Raw genomic sequence first — 15669 nt, forward strand, 5'->3', positions numbered from 1 at the left:
GGCGCCCACCCCCCGGCGAAGACAGCCCTGCCGAAAACAGGATTCGCCTGGTGGAGCCCCGGGCACTGATCATTTCACAGGCTAATTGATATAATAGCTCTAATTAGCCCTGTAGCAAACACTGCTTTGTTTCTTGCTTATCCAGGCCAAGCACTGAGCCAATATTCAACTCCCAGCCATTGATTTCCTACTGCCTTATAGGTGGGAAAGGGGGAAATAACGGGGTTTCTTTCTCCTGTAGAGGATGTGGCAGGGGCTTGTCAGCATGGGCACATGTTTGGGCACAGCCAGTGCCATGTGTACAGTGCGTACGTGGGGCATCTCGGAGGAAACCCGGCACTGGGGGTGTTTGGCCATGGGCATACTCTTTACACAGATTGACAGAGTGAAAACAACACCGAGACTGGCTATAAACTATTATTGCACCTCCTCTAGATCTGTTCCTTGCCTTCAGACCACTGGTGTAACACATAGAGCCAAACCCACAGCTCCTATTTCGCCAGCCCCCCTCAGAAAATGCCCTAATTTCCCTCATGCGTCTGCCCCAACCTGGCAGCCGGTGCTCAGGCTCTTGGGTAGCTTTGCGTGGGCTGCTGTAGACAGGCACACACCCACTCCCCTCTGGGGGCACAGCCTCCCGGCAGTGCTGTTTGCTGAGCAGGAGGAGGCTAGAGTACAGAGAGCAAACACCCGTCCTTGTGCCAAAATCCTCATGCTTATACAGTCTCCAGCTCTGATGTGTTTAATGCATTTAAATGCTTGAGTGCCTGGAGAAGGTACCTGGACAGAGGTCCCTCTGTGGGGCTCTTCTGGGGTTGAATTTGTTGGGAAAAAAAGAGAAGAAATGGTGCTGAGGCTAGATTTTAGGCAGCACCTTCTCTGTGCTGCTAGGAGGGGAGGGAAGCGATACAGGGGAGAAAGCAACCAGGCACAAACCGCACCGTGGAGCCGCGCCAAGGAAGTGTCAGCTCGGGTTTTGGCGGTTAGTCCAAGCCTTGCTGGGGATTTATGATGCACTTTGCCTTGCTGTAACTCCTTCCCCGCTGGGCTACGTTGTCACGCCAGTACTAAGCAGCAGGTTTGCTGGGGGCACCAGCACCGAAAAGAAATTCAGGGCTCTAAAACTGCAAGCCCAGGCCATGAAACACCCGGCGAGCAGTCACTGTAGCTCTGACAGCACTTTTACTGGCATAAACCAGCATTTCCCTGTCCCTCAGTGTTGCTCGTGATGCGTAAGGTTTGACGACAGCGTAAGAACCATTTCCAAATCCTTGTTCAGGAAAATACCAGCCAGTACATCCTACCAAGTAGCGTTAATGTCAGTTTAAACATTTTCAGTTAAACAGCTCCACGGTCTTGCAATCCCCAACATGAGAAATACCATGCCAGGGAGTGTGCTGAACAGTAAGACCAAATCTGCAACGGGCAGGAATAGGAACAAGAAAGAGAAAGAAGGGGCTCACACTAGCTAGCAGCTGCTGGGAGGTAGGAATTGGGAACGGTGTCCAGACAAAAATCTTTGCTCAAATTAAGATAATATTGGAAGCAGCAACTTTGAATGAAGAAATTGCCAGAGGAGTATCTCACTGAACAAAAAAAAACATAAACCAAGAATGACACAAATACAGAAGTTTCAAATAAACTCAGGAAAAAAGGCTACACATTTCTACCCAGGAGCTCAACTACCCATATCCTGCCCAGGGGACAGCCTTAAGGATGCAAGAGCTTCTCCCCACCCACGATGAAGAGCTGCATCTTGTGATCCAGTCTCGACCTCTGAGCAACCTCCTCCCACCTACCAGTGCAGGTCTAGATAGGTTTTCCCACTTGCCTGTGCTTCCCAGCACCAGTGGTGCTTCTTTGGAAAGGGAGCACGCAGGCTCAGTCCTGCTGTGTTCATTCGGACATCTGCGATCGCTGTGGGGGACTTCAGAGCATCTGCTTGAACTAGTTGGTAGTAAATAGAAAATGTGCTAAGTGCAGAGAGGTCACCCACAAGACCTGTTCATCCTACCAAGGGTTTCTCTGACTTCTGTGCAGGCAGTCATCTGGGTGTCTGAAGGAGCTGCCCAAACTCCTGATCTGCCAGGTTCAGTCCATTCATCCCGCTCTTCATCTTCTCTTGCCCCAGCACAGAAGTACTGTACGAGGGCTATGGGTTTTGCTTTGCCCCTGCTGACTCCACTTGATGTGTTGCTGCTTTCCACCAGCTTGACGAGAAATCTGGGTGTAGGACTAGCCCTGGTACCCTGCGTGAAGTCCCAGCAGAACATCGCAGAGCTCCCTGGCTCGTCAGGGCATCTCACAGTGAGAGCAGGGAGCAGGCAGCTTTGCTCCACAGGAGGGGAGAGCTGCTATATGGATGTACAGCCCACATCAACAGGGAAAACCTGAAGAAAAATTGGACAAAATCCAGTACCTCTATTTAAATGTGCTACCTTGCATCCCCTGCCACCTGTGTGAAGACCCAATGTGAACAACATACATGTGTGTGCAAAAGCAAGGCTTAGCATGTACAACAGTGCAGGTATGACCCAGACCCATCCCGCAGCCTTCCCTGTATGAACATAAGGGGACACTCCTGGGATTCAGGGGGTTATTTTTATTTCACTTTGTGGTGGGAATCAAAAAGCTCTTTATTTTGAGAAGCGTCAAACATTGATTGGATACGGCTGATCCTTCCATCAGCTGGTGCGCTGCCACCAGATGAATAAATCTTGCATGCATCTGTAATTACTGCTTAGCTTGTGTTTAAATGCAGCATCATTGATCTGAAGAACTCATCAAAATCCCTATAGGAATGCATGAAATTATAGTGGATGGAGCAGAAAAGTACATGACAACATCCATTTTCAGCCTTCTTTGTTCACCAAAAAAAAAAAAAAAAAGCAGCATTTATTTATCTCTATTCAAATTTTTGGGTTAACTTACGATTTAATCGTCAATTGTAACACCATTTTACAGGCTGCTCTTTATGTAGGGAGTATATTTCTTCTAATAGGCCAGCAAATTTCTACCAGCCTTACAGTATCTGCCCCTACATGGGCAAAATCCCTATTAAAAACATGAAAGAATGCTGTGTAAGGGTTATAAATACCAGTATGGAAAGGTCTTGTGGTTAAAGCTTCTGACTGCACTTTAGGGAGCCCAAACGGACTTCCAGGTGCCACACAGGCATCCCATCGTGTCCTCAGGCGAGTCATCTATCCCCTTAATACTTCCACTCCTCCTAAGGCAAGTGTGATTGATAAAGTTTCCCTGCCCCAGCGGGAGGCTGGGAGGACACATCGATCATGCTCAGCAAGAGCTGGGGTGCTCCAGCCACAGAGAGCACAGAAGGGCCGGCTGGGCAAGGGCGATGTTTGTGCTAACCAGCCATCTGCTCGGGATGCTCTCCTCCCCTTCTGCGGCCGGGAGGATGCACAGCAAAAGCATTTATTGGCAATAAAGTCCGCCTTGTCTGGTAGAACTCCTGATGTTTTCCAGACTTAACACTGCTCTGGGCCAGCTCCATCCTCCCCCTGGAAGTCCAGTGCTCCTGGATTAGTTCAGACTTCTCCCACCATGCAGGCAGGGATTCCTGGTCCACCCACGCTCACTGCAGCTCGTTTCCAGGAGACGTGGTCACTGCAGGTCCATGGGCAGACAGTAGAGGCTGTCTTTCTCGTTACAAACCTAGCTTCTGTCCCCGGAGCACAGGGGAGAGTCTCTACACCACCTCAGTGCAGAGACAGTAGCTGTCCCTAGCCATCGTGGAGGAAAATACCTCAGAGGTGGTGTCTTCAGCTCATCTCCCACACCAGCTCTGCGGTCGGGCTGTCCCATACGGAGTATCCCAAGCTGCTTTTATCACACACACATCCCTGATGCATCTTCAGCTGAACATGGGCATCAGCCCACTGAGACCTGGGAGCAACCCAAGCCGCTGTTAGGTGGGCTGCAGGAGTCTAACCTTCCAGGGGTGGCTGTGTGGCGACAGGAGGCTACAACTACAGACCTCTCTCATGCCTGTAAGAGAGAGAGAAAGGAAAAGCGGGTGGTCAGCCGACATCTTGCTAGCCCAGCCTGGCCCAGGTGGTAGCCTTCCTTGGTGGGAACCGTCGAGCTGTTTTGATGCACAGCAAACAAATCTAACAACGATTCAGCCAAACGTTTTCTAAAGGGATAAGAAACTCCATGAATTTTCCCTTACGTGTCTCTGCTTCTGGATCCGGCCTGGACCAAAACCAAAATGCTGCAGTACCACAAGCGAAGCCGTACTCAGAGGAGCCTCAGCCTGACAGCTGCTGAGAAGGACCAGAAAGTCCATTTGCATAGCACAGATTTTGCACGCCCAAGAGACCCACCTATGTCTGGGATAACTAAGACATTTTTAGCGTGCAGCCAGGGGTGAAATTTCCAGGTTTTGCTTTTGCTAGCTGTGGGTCGTATCTGGTTTTTGTACCCACAGTTTCTGCCAGGGATGCTTAAATGGGATTTGAAAGCAGAAATCCCCCTAACTTGCTAATAGGTCAGGAAAATGGACAGATAAGAAGATCCAGAAACATGATTCCCACTCCATCACCAGCAACCCATCTTCCTCAGCACGGTGAGTGCATAAATGAGGCCTCTAATTGAAGTCAGCTCCCAGCAGACCCACCTCACTTTTCGTAATTGCACCGTCATCCAGCTATGGGCATCCTCTATCTACTTGATACAAGAGCGCAGATCTCATTAACTAATGCTTTCCTTCGTAGCATTAGATCTAAATCCCTCACCAGCACTATCCCTGCCGCAGACAGACACCTCGCACTCTGAAAACACTGCAGCTGTATCTATTTTTTTCCTCCCACCTTAGAAATGGAGATGTTAAAGCTACTTCCCCTACTACCACAAGTGTGTGGATAGATGTCCTGGTCCTTTGTGCACGTTCTGATGAATCTCCCTGGCTGGTGGCTGACCCAAAGGTTAAAATCCATGGGGCTGGTTTTGTCTGCGGTCACAGCCATCTGGTTTCCAGGGTTGGAGTAATTAGCTGATGAGATCGCCGTGGGGCCAAACCGCATCAGCCGCTGTGCGATGTAGGGAGAGCCAGGCGAGCGAGCCTTCGCATCTTTGTCAGTGTGCTCAGGGGGGACTCAGCCACGGCGTATGGGCTTGTTGAGGTCTCTTCCCTCTTCGGGCTGAGCGGTGGGTGCTGTGCGGTGAGCCAGTGCCGCGCATGGATGTGCCAGCAGCCCCACTGCCGTGCGGGGAATGTGTCCTCTCATCAGGGCTCCTTCCCAGAACAAGCCCTTCGTTATCCCAAACTCCCCACCACTTATTTTTAGCCTCTCCTTTTCTTTTCTTCTCTTTTTTTTTTTTTTTTACAGTATAGAAAACCATCAGCTTCACTGTCAGCAGGTTTGTCACAGCAGCCCTGGAGCCAAAAAAAAAAACCCACATCAAACCCACTTGCTCTGTTGCGTAAAGGTTTAGGCATAGATCCCGAGTAAAGGTTTAGGCATAGATCCTGCTCACTTCCTGGCTGCTGAGTACCACCACACCTCATCCCCGCTCCAGCTCAGCTACTGTCCCTCCGAGCTGGCCATCAGAAGGCAGCAGCGGCTTACGTGGAGCAAGAGCCAGGCTGGAGCTGCTGAGGGTTCCATGCTTCGGCCAAAGCTCGCTGGGCACCAGCATCTGCCCGGGTGTGCGGAGGGCACCTATATGCAGGGCCACTGGGAGAGAACGCTGTGCCCAGCCTGAGTCATGCACCATCCCAGCAGGTCTGGATTCACGTCGCTGGGAAGATCCAGCCAGCCCCCGTGAAAATCTTTTGCTTATGAAAACAAAGGCGAGGGGGCCCTGCGGTCAGTGGCTCTGCGCTAAAGGATTTGAATCGCAGAAGCTTTATATAAACAGTGTTGCTGCCCAGATGAGACACTTCTAAAAGGGGTTGCGCCACCGCTAGAAAACTGTATTCACCAGCTCTGCCTGCACAGCAGCTCCAAGGGAGCTGGCGCGAACTGGCTGCTTCTCCAAGCGGTGCCCTATTCAGTGGCTGTAAAGCAAACATCTAGAACAAGGCAGTTGTGGCTCCCTCCTTTCCCCATCTCGGGTAGCATCCACGAGATGAGCAAAACCCCTTCCTGGTGTGAGGAAAGGCTCCTAAGAGCTTCCATGCAGGAATGTCTCAGGAGCTGAGCAGAGATGTTCCACAGGGAATGTGCAGAGATCTATGGAGATGTCTACAGAGAAACAAGTGGGGAATAGGGAGGAGGGAGAGGACAGCTGTTCCCATGCAGGGATTACCAAAGTTAAACTCCAGTGTGGCAGTTTAAAAACCAGAGAGAGGCAGTTTGTCACAGATGGGGTAGCTGAACTTGGAAATTCCTTGCTGCAGATGTGGCTGTTGGAAGTTTACATTGCTTCAAAAAGCACCTAGACATATTTCTGGAAGGAGAATCATTGAGGGGTAATAAATACGTAGATATCACCCCTCTCTGAAACTCTACTATCCATATGAAGTATTGGAGGATGGGAGAACTAACTGACTCCTGCACAGTTGCCCTGTGAAGCTACGTGGGTCATTGATCTGATCTGGACACATTGCTTTTCTCTTTTGTAAGGGCTCCAATATGTTAACAAAATCTTTATCATCCCCTCTGACATACCATCCCATTTTCAAATTTCATTGCAGAAAGGTGAGCCCACACCTGCTTTGCCAGGGCCACTCCAAAACCATTTTCGAATAGGTTGTTAGTGTGGGCTTTTCCCCCAAAGCTCACCTCTCCCCCAGCCAGAGAGGGGAGATCACAAACTCAGACTGTACCACAGGGTCCTTTTATTCTGATACATTGCTGCCCAACCCACTACCCGGGAGCAAAGCCAGGCAGCAGCTTATGCCTGGAGACCCTTTATGTCCCAAAGTACCTTTGTTATACGGTTGCTATTTAGCGACTCTGCTCATCCATCCACGTGAGGCTAAAAATTATTCTGGATCCAGTCGTGCCTTGGAAAACTGCAAGTCTAACTAGGACAGCTAAACTCCAACCTGCTTTTGTTCATTCCTCCTGCCTATTATTACTATTAATATCAACTTGTCAAGTTGATCTTGATGTACATGCCCTGTACAGCCCTGCTTCAATGCAGGGCAAAAAAAGGCGTCGCAAGGTAGCATCCCTTCTGTCAAGATTTGGCAGCACACTTTAATAGCAGGCACCATTCTCTTCATTTCCCAAGGGATAGTAATGAAAGCCCAGGGCTTCCAGTATAGTTCAGCTCTGAAACCCCAAAAATCTCTGGGCCTGGTGACCATCACTGGCTGTTAGCAGCCTGCAAGAAGCAGGCACCAGAAGGGGCTTGTTGCTGTTGGATTTAGGGGAGGGAAGCTGGGGAGTGTCCATGCCAGTATCTCATCTGGTTGGGCATGAGATGAGATTTATCATCGGGAGCAGCGGCAGGATAGCCTGCCGTGTAATTCATGTGATTCCCATCGTGGCAGGACCGGCCAATGGAGAGAACGCAGATGGAAACACAAAATACATTTCCTAAAGGCCAAGAGCAAGGGGCTCTGCACTTGCATGTGCGCGTCATGGTCCTTAGGGGGCATGGATTCCCAAAGGGACACAATGCCACTGCTTGGCTACCTGTCAACACTTTCATAACTGATGATTATTTAAGACACGTGTTGCATCACCGCTGTGAGTTCTGCGCTCAGAGTGGGCTGGGGGCTTCTTCTCCCTTCCCCTAAAATAATACAGCAGCTACAGCTGGGCATGGCATCTGCGGGAAAACCGCTGCCATGCCACAGCCTCTGGGTGTTCGCTACCCAGGTCGCCGTTCCGAGCTGTATGACGCCTTCTGGAAGCAGCGCCCACATGGCTTTTCTCTTCTGGTGGAAGATACTACAGGAGTTTACTGTGCTGCTGTAGAGCCACTACTGATGCTCCCTAAGCCCAGTGCTTATCCTCTGCATCCTTACTCGACAGCCCCAAAATATTTAATGGGTTTAATGCTAAATATACATCGAGCTCTTTGTTCGTCAGTGAAAGAAAGGAAGAAGGTAGGGTACAAGCTGAGGTGCGGTGCAGGTAACAGACGTTAGAAAGGCCCAGTTCCATCCATGACCTAGGAAGGAGCGCTTGGGTGCAGATGCTTCACATAAGCATCTGGAGTTAGATGAGATGACTCCTGCTCATGACAACCTTGATTAAAAACCCGGCATTTGCCAGGACACGATGTCGGAGCTGACCCTGGAGTGCCTCTGAGTAGAAAATAACCCAGCAGTGACTCAGCTGCGTCTGTTGACAAATGAGGATCTGCTTTTTCATTCAAATATAGGGCAAGGCAACCAAACGAGGCTGGGGTATCCCACGCACAGGAGGAGATGTGGACAGAGGCCAGGATGGGCAGGACGCAGGAGCAGCTGGGAATATGCTGCTGTCTCCAGGCTTGCTCTCCTGAAGCTCCACTCCATCCCACCCCAGACCAAAACCCATGCTGTGGCTGCTGCTTCTCCAGCACCGAGGACGTGAGCCCAGCCTGAGCACCTCGGGTGTGCGCAGTGCGAGCTGGATGCTGCCTGCAAAAAACTGCCAAGATGTCACCTTTGAGGCAAGAGGAACCCAACAGACGTTTAACCGTTTTATTGCCATTAACCTCAAGAGCTGTGAATGTACATCTGTGTTAAGCTGTGCCACAGCTATCCAGCTCCAACCACAGTAAGTGCACTTCTTCATCCAAGAAGGCAGCCAGCGGAGCCCTTGGCACAGGCAGTGCAACCCTGAGAGAAGGTTCCTGTGGTGGCAGAGTGCCTGGGGAGAGGTCCCTGTCCACGCACCGCACGTAGGCTGCTGCCACTGGACCGTTCCCATGGGATAACTTGGACAACAGGCCTTTCTGCTTGCAGTGTCTCCAGCATCAACGGTGCTGCTACCACATGCTGTTGGAAACAGCAATTAAAGGCACAAGGAACTGTATTTACTCCCTGTTTTCGATATTACTGTGTGAAGATATTCAATATCAGCTGCTCCTTACAGAGCGTCTGCCTTTCATAGCTTCAGTTCGATGAGCTCCTCTCCCTGTATTTGGGAAATGCCATCTCTTGTGCGTTTTGCTTTTAGCAGTGTAATGCAGTTGGTCTTCACCTCCCTGAGCCTGATAAAACGAGTGACTTGGAAACTTGCAATCTGCTTCAAAACAAAGCATTTAAGATAAAAGATAGAAGCAGTAATGGAGCTGCTTGGCTCAGGAGTATAAATGCTGGAGGGTTATTCATGTACTCAAAAACCTTCTAACCTTTCTGCAGCTTTTGTTAACCCCTGCAAGCTCTGGGCAAGGCAGGCTCCAAATAAGAGCTGATGTGTCGGTTCAGATACGCTTCCACTCCAGCATGCAAACCCCTGGAGCTGGGAAGTGGAAGGAGCTCTGATGCCAGCACCATGAAATGAAGATGACACAGAAGGGGGAGAGTCGAGTCCTCACTCCATGGCCTCCAAAGTGCTCTTCTTTCTGCTGGTTAAACAGATGTCAGCTTCTGAGGGGATTATATGTCACCGAGCCTGTTGGCTGTAACAACTAATTATCACCAGCAACAGTTAGCCTTTAGATTTGAGGTTCAGAGGGCGTATCAGGGGTGCTGTCATCCAGCACCATGTGGAGCTTGTCCTCACTTGGGTTTCCCAAAGAGCTGGCACCCCCAGCACATCCCATCCTCCACCAGCTCAGGCTTGCACACAGCAGCTCAGCAGGTCCTTCCCAGCAGCATGGGCAGGGAGCACCAGCGCTCCAGGGAAGCCTCAGAGATGCCTCGAGCAGGAGCCAAGGGAAACAAGAAGCAGCTAAAATCAGCTCAGCATCCAAACAGCAGCCTGCCTGAGCTTCCCATTCCCACAGCTGGATGTTAGCATGGCAGCCGGGCTGCAGCAAACTCCTCTAGCTGAGCTTTATGGAGTGCAGCCTGCCGACGGGGCCCGGCTCAGCTGCCACCAATTCCAGGGGAAAAAGTCTTCTGCACCCCGAGACGGAAGAAATTCCAGAGGAGAGCAGCCAGAGGAGTAAACAGTTTTGGAATGCAGCCTCAAAACCAGCACTAAAAATGTTGTATACCTTTGGATAAATTGATGGCTACCTTCATCGAGACTACCAGGAACAGATGAAAAGCAGACCCAGGCAACTGAAATAATCTAGGGCATTGAGAAACACGGAGTATGATGGAAAATACTAGAAATGAGGAAAGAGGTGAAAAGGGGACTTAATATGGAAAAGGCTGTGTTGGCAGGCAGGTATCAGAGCTGGGATGCCCAGCAGCCAGGCTGGGTGCATTAGTTTGGGAGTGACCCTGGGGCACCAATCTCAATGGAGCTCAGCTTACCCAAAGTTGGGGCAGGCTGAGTATTGGGGATATTGAGTATTCCTTCATCACAGCACCAGTTAAGCACTGGGAAGCAGTGCCCTCATGCAGACAGATGCCAGAGACCTCCCAACCAAGGTTCCTGTGGAGATATCCCAAATGGGATTGGAAGCTGGATGTTGTCATGGAGGAGAGGGTGGTGGGTTGGATCCTGCTTGGCTCTCCTCCCTCTATTGCTATCATCCTATTCCCTCGAGAGGCTGGCAGGCTGCATCGGCTCCCTGAACCTCCTGTTCCCCAGAGTAATGCGAGTGGAGCCAGGCATATGGGGCTGCATCACCTCCATGGTCAAAGACGCGAAGGGAGGAGAAGCTTTCCAAGCCTCACAGCCAGCTGGTAGGCAGGACAAATCAAATCCACAGCTAGTTCGCTGTCAGGCAGCCTAGGAGAGTGCTGCGTGGAAGTGCCATAGGCTGTACACACCTGTAGCAAGAGCGAGGACCTCCTGAAGTCTCGGCACACGGCCTGGTGTTTAAAGGATGCTGCTGTTCACAAGCAAATCATGGCAGGTTGAAGGCAGTAACTACAGTAACGAGCTCCTCGGTCACTCTCCTGCTGCGAGGACGAGTCCTTTGGCCAGTTTGCAGTAGCTTTCTTCATTTGCTGCCCTCCTGGCATTAAAGGAGGGTCACAAAGGCAATAATAATTAATAGGGAACATTAAATTGAAGAGAGCTGAATCATAGGAAAATATGGAAAATGAAGATGGAAGAAGTGGTAAAGGTCTTCCAGGTACTGCCGAGAGCTGCAAGAGGAAAAGAAAAACTGTCCCTCTCTTACAGCTCCACTTTTTACCATCCCCTTGAGGTATTTTGTTCCTTATGACAGAGGGGAGCCTGGGTCTCTGACTAACGGCTCTGCAGAGCTGTCTCGGTCTGCGGGGACATGTGAAGAAATGCAGCTGTCTCTTAAATAACAGGAGTTGACACCAGTTGTGAATAGATGAGTGATCGCAGCTTCAGCCGTCACAGCGGAGGATCTGATTTCAAATGAAGCCCCATTCATCCATCCAGGGCCCATCATAAGGCTATTAAGGGAGCATCTGTCACAAAACCACAATGGCTTTAAATGCTTGAAAAAGGGCACAACAAAAATAAGCCTGCTTAGCTTATATACTTTTCTCTGTCTGACGTGATTCTTGCAATTCTTCAGCAAAACTGGATGATAAATAGGATGGGTAGCCGAAATACGTGATGTGAGCAGGGCGAGGAGGTTTGTTTTTCACCTTAGCGTGAGTTGGGTTGTCTGTCTTTCCAGGCTGGCCGGGAAGGCAAGGAAGCTGTTGGCAATGAGTTTTCCCAGGTGGTGGAGTGCATGGTCCCAGCACATCCTGCCCTGGAGCCCTGGCTCAGAGCACTGCTCCAGGACACGAATGGAAAGCCTTTCCCTGAACTCTGGGACAGCAGGGAAACATCTCCAGCAGCAGGACAGGGCATCGTGTTCAGGCCTTGCTTTGGCAAGGAAGCGTGCTCGCTAGCAAGGCAGTGTGATTGGGCTGCTCATCAGGGCTAAACCCACATGCTACGGTAAAGAAAATCACATTTGGCTGAACAGAAAGTCAGGCTTGGACATCATGACTCTCTTCCATGCGTGGTTCCAGCTCACACCTGCCTGCACGCACCAGCAAACTCAGAGACAACCATGTCTTCCTTCCCTACAACTGCACACCTCTCCCTACCCTTCATGCTCTGCGAGCTGCACTGGGCAAAGCTGCCCTCCCCTGGCTGACGCCTGAATGGGTGTCCCCCCCTCCTGTCCCCGCGGGTCACCTCCTGCCCCGGGCTGCCAGAAGCACCGAGACCGAAGCGCAAGGCCACTGCTCATGCACAGACCTGCTCTGCTATAGTCAGGGAGTATTGAAAGCACCTCGTGCACATTGGATTGGTGCTCCTGGGGCTCGAGGTGGGCATTTGTGCCCTATAATGCACGTCAGACCCTCCTTAAGTGGAACTGGAGTGTCTGCATGCGGCTCAGTGGGGGTGAGAAAGACTTTACTGGGTGATGCAGCTCTGTGTTTAGAATTCACATTACGTTGTAATCCAAATTCCTGCCTTCTTTAGAAATTATATTTCGTTGGGCTGAGGTGTTTTGAAAAATTGTCTTGAATGTGAATGAAAAAATGGACCGTGGTTTTACGTGGGCAGCTGTTGGGTTCCCCTGCAGAAACCTTTCACACCGGAACACTGGACTTCCTCCCCAAAGTGTCAGCCTAAGGAGGCATTGACTGTGTTCAGAGATTTTAAGCCTAGAGCAGAATAAGGGTAAATGTTTCAAAATTACCCATGTGTTTTAGGAAGCTAAATCTCCCCCCTACCCCCCAGAAAAACCCAATTTATATTCCCAGATTACCACCACCTAAGCGAGCCCCGGGGTTTTGTCCCAGCGCTGCTTCTCCCGCAGTCACAGCCCGGTGCTGGGTTTCAGACAGCAGCAGTGACTCGCTCGGGCAGATTCATCTCCCTTAATTCGAGCTGACCGAAGGCAAGGCATCTGGTCAGAGCAAGCTGCCCCCTCTCCCTCCCTTCCTAGCAGAGAGAGAGGCATCTCCCAAAGGTGACTCGACCTGCCTGTTCTGGGAGTGAGAAACTGTAGGCTCCAGCCTCTTATCTGAAGAGGCTGTGCCGTTTTGAATAAACCCTTGCAGAAAAGCGTGTGTGTGTACAGCATCCAGCACAATGGACCGATTGGGACCTTCATCCCTCAGGGAATAAAAATAGCAAGTAATATTAAAACTGTGTGTTTTCACAGATTGCAATCAGGGCTCACAACACATGCACACTTAATTTCCTGCTTTCAGTTCACTATCAGATGTTACGCTTAGGTTAGGGAGGTTTGTTAACATTTCTTTTTCCCCAGAATAGGATTTTTTTTTCCCTTCAACTACAGTACATTCAGCCACAAAAAATGAGATTGAAAAAGATTAATAGGAAGCTGAAGGATTCATCTGAGATTGACAAAGATTAATGTGTGTCTTATTCTTATCTGTTTGCTTTTTCTTTTCCCTTCTTCTCTTAGCTACCTAGACAGCTTAGATCGGATCGGAGCTGCAGACTACCAGCCCACGGAGCAGGATATCCTCCGAACCAGGGTCAAAACAACTGGCATCGTAGAAACCCACTTCACATTCAAAAACCTTCACTTCAGGTTAGTCAAAATCAGCATGTACCGGTAAATTTTCAGGGCACCTATTTGTCACAGGTGTTCCCCATAGCTCCCAAAGGAGAAATTGTTAAATCGCTGGGTGATACACAGGTGGCTCCCACTACTGAGGACACGGTGTTCCTGGGGGTCAATAATATGCAGTGCTTGGCAATCTCGTCTTGAAAATCACTGCCTTTGAGAAACATAGTACCTTCTTCTAACCCAAATGAACCCTCTTTGTTGGGAGAGTTGGCCCCAGGTCTGGTTGGCCCCAGGTCTGATCAAGCCTCACCAATGTAAAAAATATTTTGCCAAATCTTTTCTCTAAAATGGGTCTATCACATGTGGGTAATGCTGCATATTGACCCTCATGGTGCCAGCCATTCGAGAGAAGAGGGCATGAAGACAGAAAGCTGCACACAGTCTCATTAGAGCATATAAAATTCAAGAGCGCGTGGTCTCTACCTCCGCAGACCCTTTGGGACCTGAGGTTCTTCCACAATTCCCCACATCCCTAGCTGTAACTGCTCCTCCTCAGCTCCAGGCTCTGGAGAAGACCCAGCCAGCAGGTAAAGACCTGTTGCTTTGTGTTTGGAGCCTTGCAGGGACCATATGGTCAGAAAATGCCAGGACAGCTAAAGTTTCCTCATATCAAAGAACGAGTGCTGATGGTCTCCTGTCCGTAGGCTCTTTGATGTCGGGGGCCAGCGGTCAGAACGCAAGAAGTGGATTCACTGCTTTGAGGATGTCACAGCAATCATTTTCTGCGTCGCGCTGAGTGGCTACGACCAGGTGCTCCATGAAGACGAAACCACGGTGAGTCTAATCGGGTCTTGGAGGCCCCAACACTTCTTTATGGGATACTGCGTAGCCAGGAACTGCTTGGAGATCATGGAATGCTCCCTGGGGTGCTACAATAATGTGCTTTTGTCAGTCACTCCTCCTTGACTCTGAAATCCTGGGGAGATTTGTCCTTCTCCACACTCTTCAAAACCAAGTCCTGCATGCCCAGGTAACGCTGCTTTGCGCCGGTAAAGTTGCAGTGTTTTATTTCTAGATAATCTGTGTGTTTTCAGAATGTGTTATCGGGACCCTATATCCAGAAAGAGGAGACATAGCTAGGTGGGCTTTTGAAACAAGTGCAAGGAAGCAGTCCTGCTGTGGGGCCGAGATGTGGGAGGGCCGTGCGTGCCCGAGGCAGGCTTGGGCCAGAAGTATAACCTATTTTTTCAGGCTACAGAAATTCATTTTCCTGAGTGAGACTGGAACTGTTTGATTCCTCAGGTAATTTGCTCTAGGAGAGCTTTTATGACTTCCCACTGTGACATTAGGCTCAAAATACCATCTGGAAATAAAGCTAGCGAAGAGCTGTGTGCTCCCTGGTATTAGAGTGCAATTAATACAAGTGAATTAAATACACAGAAAGGGTGCCAGAAGAGTCATTACTGTATTCTGGGCTTTCATTCGGTGTGATGGGGATGCATGCTTTGGGGACTAACGGTGACTGCGGTGGGTACCCAGTTGCATTTGTCTAACGAAAATGAATCAGAGGCCGTACTCAAACTTTGGTAATGATTTAATCTGTGCCTAGCCTGCGGCAGCATGGGGGACTCGCTCCTGCCAGCTCTGTCTCTGAGGGTCTTTATTCTCCTGCTGGTAAAGATGTCTGGCTTGCAGAAAGCTGTTGATGAAGAATGAATTGAAGGAATAGTTGCTATTAGTTATCAATTGTCTCTTCCCAAAAATACTTGGGGGGTTGGCTGTGGTTTCTAGTCTCTTTGAGCCAGGTTTATGAGCTGGAGCAAAGTGATGAAGTCGCTCGGATGGTTGGGTCACATTGATGCCAGAATTCAGGGTGGTATTAACATCACAACTATGTGCCTTCCAGACTATGTGCCCTACACCCTCTCACCTCTTTATAATCCTGAGTTGCCACATCCCTCTGACCCTGGCCCTGATGCTCAAGGATGCTCAGTCCTGTAGGATTTACTGGGAAGGAACCAAAATCTCCTGACGTGATGTGAAAAACCCAGGCGTTAGCTTAATGCCATAGAGCTCTGCAGCTGGGTAGGGGAAACACAGCCAGGATATAAAGGAAAATGCTGCAGAAACAGGGATATGTGCAGCTCCGACTTTGCTCTTGCGTCCGGGAAG

The 15669-nt window shown here is 50.0% G+C and overlaps 1 protein-coding gene across 1 annotated transcript in view; it reads left to right on the plus strand.

Annotated features, from left to right (window-relative positions):
* GNAO1 (guanine nucleotide binding protein (G protein), alpha activating activity polypeptide O) overlaps nt 1–15669 on the plus strand; it is a gene marked incomplete at its 5' end in the record, with an annotated part of 80644 nt that overhangs the window by 55067 nt on the left and 9908 nt on the right. The window contains 2 exons of the mRNA XM_010161212.1: nt 13390–13518; nt 14202–14331. Of these exons, the coding sequence (XP_010159514.1) occupies nt 13390–13518; nt 14202–14331 (259 nt within the window). The remainder of the gene's footprint in view (nt 1–13389; nt 13519–14201; nt 14332–15669) is intronic.

This window comes from Eurypyga helias, unplaced genomic scaffold (assembly GCF_000690775.1).
Source record: "Eurypyga helias isolate BGI_N326 unplaced genomic scaffold, ASM69077v1 scaffold20991, whole genome shotgun sequence".
In the NCBI taxonomy this organism is placed as follows: Eukaryota; Metazoa; Chordata; class Aves; order Eurypygiformes; family Eurypygidae; genus Eurypyga; species Eurypyga helias.